The 13,227-nt window shown below is 45.1% G+C and overlaps 1 protein-coding gene across 4 annotated transcripts in view; it reads left to right on the top strand.

The window, feature by feature from the left end:
• Positions 1-939: 939 nt before the first annotated feature.
• Positions 940-13,227, top strand: part of PCBD2 (pterin-4 alpha-carbinolamine dehydratase 2) — a 78,852-nt gene continuing 66,564 nt past the window's right edge. For 2 of the 4 annotated variants that reach the window (XM_078450896.2, XM_078450892.2), the window contains exons 1-2: positions 940-1,448; positions 4,462-4,593. In XM_078450896.2, the coding sequence (XP_078307022.1) occupies positions 1,365-1,448; positions 4,462-4,593 (216 nt within the window). In that variant the 5' untranslated portion in view covers positions 940-1,364. The remainder of the gene's footprint in view (positions 1,449-4,461; positions 4,594-13,227) is intronic. The other 2 variants (XM_060636099.3, XM_060636100.2) reach the window with 2 other exon arrangements.

Genomic DNA, 13,227 nt, shown 5'->3' with positions numbered 1-13,227 from the left:
TTGGGTGTCTTAGATGAACGTCTTGAGACCAGTGGTATTTGATCAGGGTCTGGAGATTCCTCCCTTGAGTTTTTGTCAAGTGGGCAAAAGCTAAAAAGGTGGGTTGTGGCAGAAGTCTTAATTTTAGCATATTTTAAGGCAAAAAGTCTTTTTCCCCCAACTCCATATTGGGAACTAAAACTAACTGCTAGCGACTGCTAAGTTGAACTGATTGGACTCTCATATATTGCTAAATCCTATGCAAAATTGATTAATTTGCTTAAACTGGTAAAAAAAAGGTACAAGTGAATATACTAAAAACCAGTGAATTGTACGCTTTAAAAGGTGAATTTTATGATACGTACTATTACATTAAAAAAAAAGGCAACTGGGGCGACTGGGTGGCTCAGTTGGGTAAGCGTCTGACTCTTGATTTAAGCTCAGGTCATCATCTCAGTTTGTGAATTTGAGCCCCGCATCGGGCTCCGCCAGTGCAGACCCTGCTTGGGATTCGCTGTCTCTCCCTCTCTCTGCCCCTCCCCCGTGTGCTGTCTCAAACAAATTTAAAAAGGCCATGAAAAAGGAATAAGAAAATATTAGCAAACCTATGTAAAAGAATACCCCCCCCCCCCCAATAATAATTAGTAAATCTATCTACTACATACCTGGAGTGCCTACTATGAGCTACTTTTTAGAGAGCACGAAGAGCCAGGTTTCCAGATTGTCCTATCTGGGCCAGCAGAGAGGAGCCAGCGTGCCAAGGCCTCAGCAGATAGGGAAAAAGACACAGCAGGGTTTACGTTCGCAGCCTCGGTTCCCTACCTTACAAGCCCCGTTCGGAACCACTGTGGTTCCTGGCCCTCCGCGAGCAGCAAGTGGAGCGTTGCCCTAGCACCCACCCGCAGCTCATCGCCTCCTGTCCCCGCCCGCGACGTCCTGCCGCCGGCGCTGGCTCTTCGCCTCACCGCCCAGGAGGGAACTCGGCATAGGCTGTCCGTGAGTGTGCGGCCAGCGGGGCGGACGCCGAAGAGCCGATCCGGCGGTCACACCTGAGCGCCCAACGCAACGCGGCGCGCAAGCTAGCCGGCCCCCTCTGCCGCACGGGAGCGAAACGAATCCCGTGCAAGCACCAAGCGACGGGCGCGGAGCGGGACCTGAGAGCGCGAGGGCCTGCGGGGGCCTGCCGCACCGGCCAGTCGGCTGCCAGCGCCATCTGCGGCCTCGGAGCTCCCGGGGGCCTTCCGGGGCTGGCCGCGCGGGGCCCCGCGGTACGGCCTGACCGGCGGCTGAGGGCCCTCCGCACTGTCCTCGGCTCCCAGCCGGGTCCCGCGGACGCCAGCGGACGGCGCGCAGGCAGCGCGCCGGGCAGCCCTCGACTCGTGGCTATGGCGGCGGCGTGGGGGGCGCGGGGGCCGCTGCGACTCCTGTTCGAGATGCTGCGGGGCCGGGCGGTAGGCTTCTCGGCCAAGGTGAGTGCCGGGGCCCGCGGTGCGGGAGGCGGAGGGACGGGCCCGGGCCACCCCCCAAGGCCTCGGACCTTGATGGGGAGGCGTTCGGGTGCGGGGCACCATCGTCTTCTCCTGGCTTGCAGATCCCGTCGTTGGCTACGAAAACTGCTGTCCGGAAAACAAAAACAAAACAAACAAAACAAAAAACAAAAACCGAGGACGAGTTTTGTTAAAGTACGAAAAGTAGTTGTAAAACTATGTGATGCTTAGAGTCACTTGAAATGACGAAAGACGCTGTGCCGCTAGATTGTGCGCTCGGTGAGAGCAGGAACCGGCTCCGGCAGGGCGCGCTCGCCGGAAACCCGCTGAGTTAACTCATTTGTTTGGGTGTGATGTTTTTGGAGAAATTATTAATAAATTATGTTTTTTTTTTTTTTGTTTTTTTTTTTGGCGTGACAAGTCTATTCCTCTTTCGTCTTCCGCGCGGCGTTCCGTCAGTTTTCTTGAGTTAGAAATTAATGTATTAGGGTAAATTAACTTGATGGCAAGTTTTAACACGTAGCACCACCTAGTGGGAGAATGTTGCATTAAATTTGCCATTTCATCTTCGCTTGCTTGTTAGAACCCTTTGGCAGTTTGAAGGTGTTTAACAAGAGAAATTTAAAATAGCTCGATGATGGAGGAAGATAAGCACTCTGTTTCGTGACCATTAAGGTGAGAAAACAAGTTGAGTGCTGACACCTAAGTGTGGGCTGAGGCTTACCTGTTCCCAAAGTGCTGATGATTAAAATTGTAGGGTTCAGAGGAATGAATAAACAGACATGATTTGAGTGGCTGCCGCGTGCTAGGCTCTATGCCGGGTGCCTTCACAATCAAGATTTCTTCCACTTAAGTCTTTCAAAAAATGTGGACACGTAGATGTACCCTCGCCATAGACAGGAGGATACCAGTATTCAGAGAAGCTAAGTGATTGTTCAGTATCTCCCAGCTGAACAAAGCTAGGCCTCGAATCCTATGTGTGTTCTCTCCCAAGTGTGTTCTCTCCAAATCCTATGCTTTTCCCTGTTCTTCTCCCCATCTCCTGCAGAAAAAAAGATTAAGTCCACCACAAAGGGTTCTATAGAAGGTGTGTCTCCAGGGGGACCATCTGTGTTATAGATGACGTGGTTCCATTTCACAGTCCTGGACATGTCCCTCTTCTTGCGCAGACACCTGTGGTGAGCACAGAGTGCAAACCACCGACTTCACTGGAGATGTGCATGGCAGAGAATGTGGACAAAAACAGCTCAGCATGTTCCACTGACTTCAGTTGACTGCTGCATTACCTCCAGCATGGTTAATAGTTTTCTTTGCAGCTACTCAGTGTGGACACAGAAAATTTAATTTTTTTCCATTATGATCTGACTTGACAACATATTTAGGTGACTAATAAGAATTTTACATGATCTCCTATAGTGGGTCACTGTAAAACTAATGAATAGATGTTCTGGTTCTTAATAGTAAATGGATTTCATAATAAGTCTTTAAATGTTTGTATTTAATTAAGAGCTTAAAATTTTTTTCTCTTTTGTTAGTTGGGGGAAGGGTAGCTGACCTAGCAAGGAAGAGAAACAAGAAAATTAGTTCATTAGCAACCGTTTTTTCTCTTCTTAGAGAAAACATTTTTTCTTTAAGAAAATTTCTTTAAGAATGTTTTTCTTTAAAAACATTTTTTAAATGTTTATTTATTTGAGAGAGAGAGAGAGAGAGAGAGAGACAAAGTATGAGTTGGGGAGGGGTAGAAAGAGAGGGAGACAGAATCTGAAGCAGGCTCCCGTCTCTGAGCTGTCAGCACAGAGCCTGACACAAAGCTTGAACTCATGATCTGTGAGATCGTGACCTGAGCCAAAGTCAGGTGATTAACCGACTGAGCCACCAGGCTCCCCTAGAATAAGTTACCTTAAAGTAGGTTTGTTTACTTTGCCATCTTAATCACATCAATGTCAGTGATAAAAGATTTCAGGATTTCTGAAAGTGGGCTCAACTCAGCCCCCAGTTGCCATTTGGTGAGGAGTCCTTGTATTAGTTTTGTCTTTCTGGGTGACATTGCCTCTCTCACCTGAGCCATCAGTAGCCCTGCAGATAGGTAAGGTAGGAGGTATTGGTAGGCATTTATGGTGGAATGAGAAGTAAGCTCCTCTGACTTGCCACTAGAGTGTCCTTCTCTTCTTTCTCTGGCCATGATGTTTAGAGTTCTTTCAATTAAAAAACAGCATGAGAAGTGTGGGCCTGTTAACCAACAGAACTCTGGGTCTGTGAATTTCATCACCAGGGTGAGTAGGACCAAACTGGACACTGCTCTGGCCAGACTGGAGGGATTTGTTTTATTGGTGCCCTGAAAAAACTCACTCTGCTTAGGCTAGGGCTTTTTACCTATAATCCAGAGGATCGATGGACTCCCAGAAGTTATTATCCAAAATCCTGTGTTAAGTGTGCATTTATTTTTTTCCCCTCTGGAGGTTAGTTTTTCATCAGATCTGAAAGGGGATAGTGAACCCAGAGAGCTAAGACCCATGTGAGTAAGCAGTGAAGGCTGCTACTAATGTGACATGGGACCATCCAAAGAGCAGTAGACCTGGAGTTTAGAGCCCTGAGTTCTAATTCTGGACCTGACAATGGACTTGCAGGGTTTTCTTGCATGGATGTGCTTAGCGAGTTTCCCACATCCTCGAATGCTGGCCATCCGTAATGGTCATTGGTAAGACGACCAGTGGTTAATGGTTAATGGTTGTATCTGTAATAAACCAGAGACACAATTGTGAAGTTTGAGGCAACAAAAAGGTGTGGTGAGACAACATTCTATGGAGACAGCTGATTTTATATGTAGTTATACTTGTTTTTGTCTATTTTTTAGAACAGAGGAGCCAAAGGTGGTTACAAATTGTTGCCCTTAAGATTTGCTTTCCTATATCTCTCCATAAGGTAAAGAGCTTTGAGTTTATTGTAATTAAACTGAACCTCTACATTTCAGATATTAAATGTGTTCTTTTCATAGGCTGCAGATGTTCACTGTTTGACTGCAGAGGAGAGGAACCAAGTTATACATGACCTTAAAGCAGCAGGATGGTCAGAATTAAATGAGAGAGATGCCATCTACAAAGAGTTCTCCTTCAAAAATTTTAATCAGGTAATAATTACATATTCTTGCTAGTGCCGTCGTCTGTTTGTGTCACCTTAGGCTGTGACTTTTTTTTTTTTTTTAATCCTACTGGTTTTGGGGTCCCATGTGAATCCAGGGTCCAAATCCTCTCTTCCTCAAGAATTCAATGTTAGTTGCTCTGTCCTTGTTGACAGGTGCTATCATCTAACCAGGTGATTCTCAGATGTATGGGAAGGGAATTGTTTTTGTCATTTGGAAAATCAGATTCTGAAACCATTGTGTTGGTGTTGATTAGGATATATAGTTTCCTTTCATATTCTTTTTATTTTTAAAAATTTTTAAAAAATTTTTAAAATTTACATCCAAATTAGTTAGCATATAGTGCAACAGTGATTTCAGGAGTAGATTCCTTAGTGCCCCTTACCCATTTAGCCCATCCCCTCTCCCAGAACCCCTCCAGTAACCCTCTCTTTGTTCTCCATGTTTATGAGTCTCTTCTGTTTTGTCCCCTTCCCTGTTTTTATATTATTTTTGTTTTCTTTCCCTTATGTTCATCTGTTTCGTCTCTTAAAGACTTCATGTGAGTGAAGTCATATGATTTTTGTCTTTCTTTGACTAATTTCACTTAGCATAATACTTTCCAGTTCCATCCACATAGTTGCAAATGGCAAGATTTCGGTCTTTTTGATTGCTGAGTAATACTCCATTGTATAGATATACCACATCTTCCTTATCCATTCAGCCATCGATGCACATTTGGGCTCTTTCCATCCTTTGGCTATTGTGGATAGTGCTGCTATAAACATGGGGGTGCATGTGTCCCTTCGGAACAGCACACCTGTATCCCGTGGATAAATGCCTAGTAGTGCAGTTGCTGGGTCATAGGGTAGTTTTATTTTTAGTTTTTTGAGGAACCTCCATACTGTTTTCCAGAGTGGCTGCACCAGCTTGCATTCCCATCCTTTCAAATTCTAAATAATATTAAAAGGTAGTATGGATGGCACCTGGGTGGCTCAGTCGGTTAAGCGTCTCTTGATTTCAGCTCAGGTCATCATTTCACGGTTTGTGAGTTTGAGCCTTGCATCTGGCTCTGTGCTCCCTCTCTCTAAATAAATAAATAAGCTAAAAAAAAAAAAAAAAAAAGATAGTGTGAGTTTTTTATGTTTATCAGAAGAGGGCCAGAGTAAAAGCGATTGAGAAACATACACCTGTTTGACTGATTTCCCCTACTTTTCTTGGACACTTGTCAAGTTTTCTTTTTCTCTGTACGTGTATTTCAGTCTCTAAATCAACCCCCAAGCTGCACCCTCTTCTCTGAATGGCTCATTTTCCCCCAGCCCAAGAGCCAGCTCTTACAGCTTTTCTTAAAAGCTAACCTCCCCCTTGGAGACTCAGCCTTAACAAGGTAACTGTTCCATTAGGGCCCCACCCTCTTTAGAGAGTCATCTCCCATGACTTACCCTGCAGCTTTCACTCCACTGCGTTTATACAAGGTCAGTACTTTTGACTATTTCATGTTTGTTCAGTTAGTTTGGTAATCCTCTGGACAGATTTATTGTTTTTGTTTATATTAGGTGTCAGCATCTAGAAGGCAGAGACCATGTTTGCTTAAATAACTCTCTATTGTACCTGACACAGTACTGGGTACAAACAGGCATTTGGTAAATGCAGACATTGATTACAGTGTTTGCTGGTTTCTGGAAGGGTGTGTGAGGACCAGATTTCCACGAACGAAGCCTCCGACATGTTTTCCTAGTAAATGCCGTTGGCTCCGCTGAGCTCCATGCCCTTTTCTGCTCTCCATCCATCTGGCTGCCAGCCTTCTGCTCTGAGTCTCCAACTCCTGAGGAAACCTGGACCACGCCGATTCCCTGTCCCTGCTGCCCCATGTGCTTGACAGCTCTTGTCAGGGGCTTAGCACTCCGTGGCTGGTGGCAGGGAATCCCCTTGGTACAGTAAGCTCGTGCATAAGCTCTAGGTAGCATTTTCCAGGCTTATTAAAATTCTTACATGTGTACAGCCTGACTTCTTTAAGCCTGGGCTAATTTATTGGGCTTGAACATGTGGCTTAAAGTACTTGAGTAGTGTTGCCTCAGGCTCTGCCCAGGAGTCAGTGGTCTGGCACACTCTAACCCTGTGCTTGGGGTGACTTTCAGATATGGGAGGGAAGGGAAGCTGTGCAGGGTGTCCTTGATTAATTGTAACATTATTCATCGGGACATTTTATTTAACTGCCTCCCCGCCCCCCCCCCCCCCCCCCCCCCAATTCACTCAGCTTTTGGGAGAAAGAGGCACATGACAGGAAAATCAGCCAATGTCAGGGAATGTATTCAGAGAACAAGAAGAGATTATATCCTGGGGTCAGTTTTCCAGCTAGGTCTCTTATGACTTCTGCATGTACAATGGCCTGTAATTGCATCTGTTGTCATGACACTTGTCGGTGCCCACCAGCCCAGATTCACCAGGGACATACCTTGGGCTCCGTTGAGCATGCCGGGCTTATTTTCTTATTGCAGTGAGGGAGATTGCACACCACAGGGAGCTGCGGAGCATCTCAGGGAGATGGTGTTGGAAAGATGGTTTAGTCTGATTAGATGCTGTCAGAAATGGGCAGTTCTATGCTTCAGTATTTGAATACATCTTACCAGTAGGGAGAGTTAGGCTAAAGTGGGGCCAAAGCTGAGATTGGGAAAGAAATCATTCATTAGCTGGGAGAGGAGGGTGTTTGGTATTTTGTGGTGTGGACAGTGTTCACGTTTTGTCTGTGTTCACATAACCTTGCAGGGTGGTCTTGTTTTTGTTTGAATCCATCACAGTAGCAGAGTGGCCTTGTCTGGCGTTGGTGTTCACGTTTAACCCCAGCGCCTTGGTGTGAGTGCCAGGCCGGCTCCCGGACATCAGGAGTCGCCTTTCTCTTTTTCACAAGTGATGTTTAGAGTGGTGACCCTCTTGCACTGATAGATCCTCACTTACCTTTTATTTAGGGCAGAAAAGATACTGGTTTTTATTAATATAAAACACTAAAATAGGATGTTGTAAATTAAAAAAAATCCCATTGTAACTCCTCTCATCTAGGTTTTCTTCTTTTCTAGTCTTTCTCCGCCAAGAGTTGACTCACATTGTAGAAATTGTTCATGCAGTTAAATTTTAACAATCAGCTTAATTTTTATTGTAAAGGTAATATTTGTTAACTCAACAAATATTTATTAAACATCTTCTTTGTGCCAGGCACAATTCTTAGCTCATGTAGCTCCCATTCTAGTGGAGAAGATATTTACACGAGTAGATAATATCATTTCAGGTAGAGCTAAGTGCCATGAAGAAGCGTAAAGTAGGATACTGGAATGCAGGCTGATGGAGGAGTGTACGCACTGTTTAAGATGGAGTGGTCTGGTCTGGAGGGCCCTCTTTAGGGAGGGGACATCTGAGGCCTGAATCATGTGAAGGAGCTCAGCCAAAGCAACGGCATTCCTGAAGGAGAGAAAGGTGAGTACAAAATTCCTGAAGCAGGCATGATCTTGGCCTGACTGAGGAAGTGCCAGAAAGCCAGTGTTCTGGAGTGAGCAGAAAGGAGAGACTGGTAGGAGATGAGGCTGAGGAGAGGGAGCGGCCAGAGCACTGGAGCCTTGTCTGTATGGTGAGGAGTTTAGATTTTAGTCTGTGTAGGAAGGCTACTGGGATTTCAAGCAGACAAGTGCCAAGGTTTGGTTATGTTCTAAGAAGGTTTCCCAGGCTGTTCTGCTATGAATAGACAGTAGGAGGGCCAGAGTGGAAATAGGCAGACCATCTGGGACACCACTGTGGCAGGCTGGGTAAGTGGTGATGGGGGATCCTGGAGGTAGCAGTGGAGTGGAGAGAAATGTAGGATTCCTCATGTACTTTGAAGAAGGAACAATCAAGACTTATTGTTAGATTGGCTCTGGGGGAAGGGGTCAGGCAAGCATGGTCCCTTGGTTTTGGTGCAAGGTATAGGGTGAAGGACGTCATTTACTGAGCTGAGGATGATAGGGTGGGAGGCAGGGTACAGAGTTACGAATCCTGTTTTAGACATGGCAGGTTTGAGATACTTACTAGTCCCCACGTGGTGTTACCGGGTCAGCAGTTGGGTATGTGAGATCGGAGCTCAGGATGGAGATGCTGGTTTAAGAACTGTCAGCAGGGGTAATCATGAGAGCACAGACGTGGGTGGCAAGAGAGCACAGGATGGAATGGGCAAGTAGAGGCACTGGGCATCTGGTACGTCCTTTGTCGTAGGAGAAAAGGCAGGATGTGTGCATATTAGGTGCAGGTAGGTTGCTACATTTGTCCTGGGAAGTAGAGGTAGAACCATCTCTTCTGATAGTTTCTGTTTTTTCAGTGAGGTTTTCAATGGGGAATGAACAGGAGTGGGAGGAGTGTTGGAAATCTGGGAAGATAGGAAAAAGAGTGGGGTAGCCACCTTGCAGGCTAAGGCAGCCCACTAATTAGGGGAATGTGGTCGGTTTCAGGGCAGTTTTCAGTGTCCCTGGAGATTTATGGTCGTATGTTGCAAGGGAAGATTTTTGTGTGTTTTGTCCAGCTTTGTTCAGCTGTTTGGGCACAGGCTTCGAGTAGATACGGAGTTGGGCTTAATAAAGGATGCACTTGTGACAAATGAGTCCAGTTTAGGAACTGAGGGGCAGGGGAAATAAGGGTGTGTGCAAGGCAGGAATTAAGAACATTGGAGCTTGGAATCTAGCTGGTAAGGAGGGAGGTGATGTGGGTGATGGATGGTGAAGAGGTGGAGGTGTCAAGTTGGTATAACCTTTTTTGAGGGCAGTTGGGCGGTGTGTATCAGCTTTTAAGATGCACATACCCATTGTCTAATCTAGAAATTTATCTTCTAGATACTGTGCTCCATGGATGCAAAATGGATATATGAGGATGTTGGCCTAGAATATTTTGTGAGTGGGCATTTCCATGTGCCCCAGGCACACCTTGATGAGATGATGTCTCCCTTGCTCAAGCAGCCCTGCCCTTAGTGAGAGTTTGGGAGACCTGCTGTGGTCTGTGCCCTCCTGCCAGTGGCAGTACCTCCCCATGGCTTCGCTGTGTGTCCTCAACTCTGTAAACGGAGTGAGCCGCTCTCAGAACTGGTCCCCTCTCTCCCTTAACACAGCCCACACTGAGTGTTAGCATATATTTAAAAAAACTCTTGGCTGAACATACAGGTAAAATTACATTCTTTTTAATCCTCTTAGTAGGTTACGAACATTTTTCAGGTCTCTGTATAGTCTTTTTACTTAAATAAATCTTCAGGAGTAAGGTTACATTAGGTTAGGTGTTACAGTTTTTAAATGGTTTGCTTATGCAGAGTGTGTAAAATGGTGTTACCAGTTTGCTTTAGAATTCATTTATTACCATAGAAAATGAATCATACGTTTCAGAAAGATTTTTAGTGACCCTGGGTGAAAAACCTATTGCTCAAAGCTTGGGTTATTCTAGATTTTACCATAGTAATAAGTAGAAAGCAAAATATATTAGAACTTTTTTTTTTCTTAGTAGTTTTATTCTAGGATATGGTCAGTTCCAAGTAGTCCACATTCATGTTAATAGCTGAGGCAGGTGCAAATATTTAGAGACTATAAATGCAGAATACCCAAGGGATTCTAGCTGCGTCGGTGGATGACGTGGCCATAGGTTTCTGTTGCTGATAGCTGCTGTGCTTCCCTGGGGTGGGTCGCCCCGAGCCGCAGCGTGTTGAGAGTTGGTGGTCAGTGTGACAGGCATGGTGAGACTCCTTGAGGGGTCAGAGCATAGCAGTGCCAGGACGTGAGGCCGGAAGGTTCCATACTTGGAGTGCTTGGACTCACACAGGGTGGGGTGAGCATTTGTAAGGGCGTTTTGCCTTTTCTCTGTTCATGTAGACTTAAGGAGGGTGAGGCCTCTAAGTGATAGACAAACTGACTCTTAGGTGTTTGGCAACTGCAGGGGCGACTGTGTTGAAAGAAGAGAATGTCAGTTAGAAATGCGGGTGTGAGTGTCCCGTAAAGGTAAATTTTGTTAGGCGTTGTCGTGTGTGTGGACAAGTCGGTAGCTTACAAAATGAGGCACAGTTTGAAGCTGTGGAAGTAGGTCCAGGAGGTGAGCCTTTGGAACCCAGGAAACAGCTTCTCCAGAAGCCAGCAGGTGGAGCCCTCCAGGGCTGGCTGGGCAGCACAGCCCCCTGGGAGGGCTGTCCCCGTTCTCCCACCCTTGTTCAGTATGGAAAGAAGCTTAGTATCAGGAATAGGTAAGCAGTGGCAGTGGGACACCTGACCTGGTTTGGTATCTTTTGAGCGAACGGAGAATTCCAGGTGGAGGATCCAAGGGGTTTCCAGTTGACTCTGGGGAAAGGAACTGAGCTTTGTGAGAAAGAACTGTGATTCCCTGCATTCCTGGAGGAGCTCCTGTACCTTGTCTCTTCTTCCTCCAGCGGACCCGCACTCAAAGCATTTGATTTTGTTAGAACGAATCATATGAACTGGCAGACTCTCAGCCAGTTTGACCTACGGAAAATGGCCCTTTTCAGTCTAATGGCGTGTCACAGGTACGGCTTGCAGGCAGGATCCAAGCTTCACGTCTTTGACATCTCGTTCATCACATTTGCTTGCTGTGACTGCTGCCATCAAGAGAATGGGGAGTGGGGAGGGCCACTCCCCTCTGAATGGCCTGGGCCGTGAGAGTGGTGGTGCCAGGGAACCCCATTTCGTGCATCCAGCGGCACTAAGCACCATATGTGAGTTTGGGGTTTGTAAAATGTTCCCCTTCCTGTGCCCCCGAGCTCCTGCCTGCTGGCTCCTGCCATAGAGCACTTGAAAATTACTGTTGCTGAACTTACTTTATAAAAATGTTTTATTGAGGAATTTGATAATAGGCTCATGGTTAACATTTTGAAACACTTAGTGAAGTCAGAAGCTTGATGATACCAGAACAAAGACAACTGTTAATGAAAATCTTAACAGTTCTCAGTGGGACAGGACTCTTACCAGTTCTCATTGTGAACAAATTAATTCAGGTTGCGTTGCTCATTATCATAAGCCAGAACCTGGTGCACATCAAAGTTCTGAGTCAGCACTGCAATAATATAAATGTCACATCTGACGACTCTTGAAGGTGGATACTTGTTCTGCCTGTTGAGGGTAGGGAAACACTCCCAGGAGGATGTTCCTGAGACTGAGGCATCATGTAGGTTAGAGAGTGTCCTTTGCTTTTAACACAGAGGGTAATATGTTTGTGTCTGGGAGCCAGGTAGAGTGAAAACCTGCCTGCTTACCTAACCACATAGTAGCTTGTGCTTAACTTGTGCCCACTGAGAGGCTTTGTAGCCACAGCTGACTAGAAACCTGAGGAAATGTCCTTCATTACCACTGGAATGGAGAGGAGAGACACATTTCAGCAAACTTTACCTAACATTTGAGGAGCTAATTAAAATATCGGTGTAGCATTTCCATGTTAGTGTTTGCTTTGGAGTTTTTCCTGGGTTTCCAGGGAGCCAGGGGCAGGATGATGCTGATGTTGTCAGGTGATGGCTGGGACACCAGGGTCGGTGCCCTTCAGGGTAGGGAGATTTGAGCCTAAGATGGTATCATTTGGAGTCTTGCTTCTGCTGTTTATCTCATAAACTAAGTTTAGACCTGATGTGTATTTGTAAAAACACATGTAATAGACAAGGGGAAATGTAAAACAGGTGTCAAAAATGCAAATGTGACACCACAGTGCAGTGTGAAAATGCCGTGCCCACTACACCGCCTTTTAATAAAAATGGACTTTTAACTGCATCGCTTTTCTTCGTCGTATAGTAAATCTTCTGTTTACAGAACTTAGCCTGAGTATTTTGTGAAAGTCAAACAGCCAAGAAATATAATTTCCTCAGCAGTCTTTGTCTTGCCCTTTTACAGATGGCGTAAAATCAGGTGTGTAAAAAATAAAAAGCAGTTAGAGCTGACGTGAAAGGTATTTCAGATTTATGCTTTGCAGATGATATTGGTATGATTAATGCATTCATTGCTTTTTTTTATTGCTTTTCACAGATAATGTACATGATGCATGGAAAAGGTTGTGGGTTTAAATCTTTGCCAGCTTTAGACTGTGAATATCAACAGATGTTATCATATAACTACTATAATTATTATAAAATAAAAAATTTTTCATGAAATACATTGACATAAATTTCATTCATGTAAATTGCTTTCATTAGTATAAAACCTTAGCGTAGCTGTTAGGGTTTGTGAAGCACTTTAGATGAGATTAACTTGGTATAATGTGGTCAGAAATGGGTTGCTTTAAATTTAACTGACAAGAAAATAACACTCAAAAGTTAGGAAATTACCGAGGCATTTGTTTTCCGCCTGTGTTACTGGGACCGCTTAAACAAGTTGAATATGAATTAATAACAATGGACTGCTGGCTCAATAATTACAGAAAATAATTTAAAGGAGGCCTTAAATAATAACTTCAATGTATTTTGGTCTTGCTCTGTTCTGTTTCTGTTTTTCTTGAGTATAGCAGCCCATTGAAAACAGTGTTCAGGTTTGCAAAGCAAGAGTTCTGTCAGAGTTTTGGTGCATTAGGGCTGTGACATAGAAACTTAAATTCAGCTTTTTCAAAAATGGATCTGGGGGTGCGTGAAGGAGCGGCCTTAACAGCTAGTCAGCTCTCCGT

The sequence above is a fragment of the Panthera onca genome, chromosome A1 (genome assembly GCF_046562875.1).
Source record: "Panthera onca isolate mPanOnc1 chromosome A1, mPanOnc1 haplotype 2, whole genome shotgun sequence".
Lineage (NCBI taxonomy): Eukaryota > Metazoa > Chordata > Mammalia > Carnivora > Felidae > Panthera > Panthera onca.
Note: the sequence above shows the minus strand (reverse complement) of the source record. Positions and strands in the feature narration are given on the sequence as shown.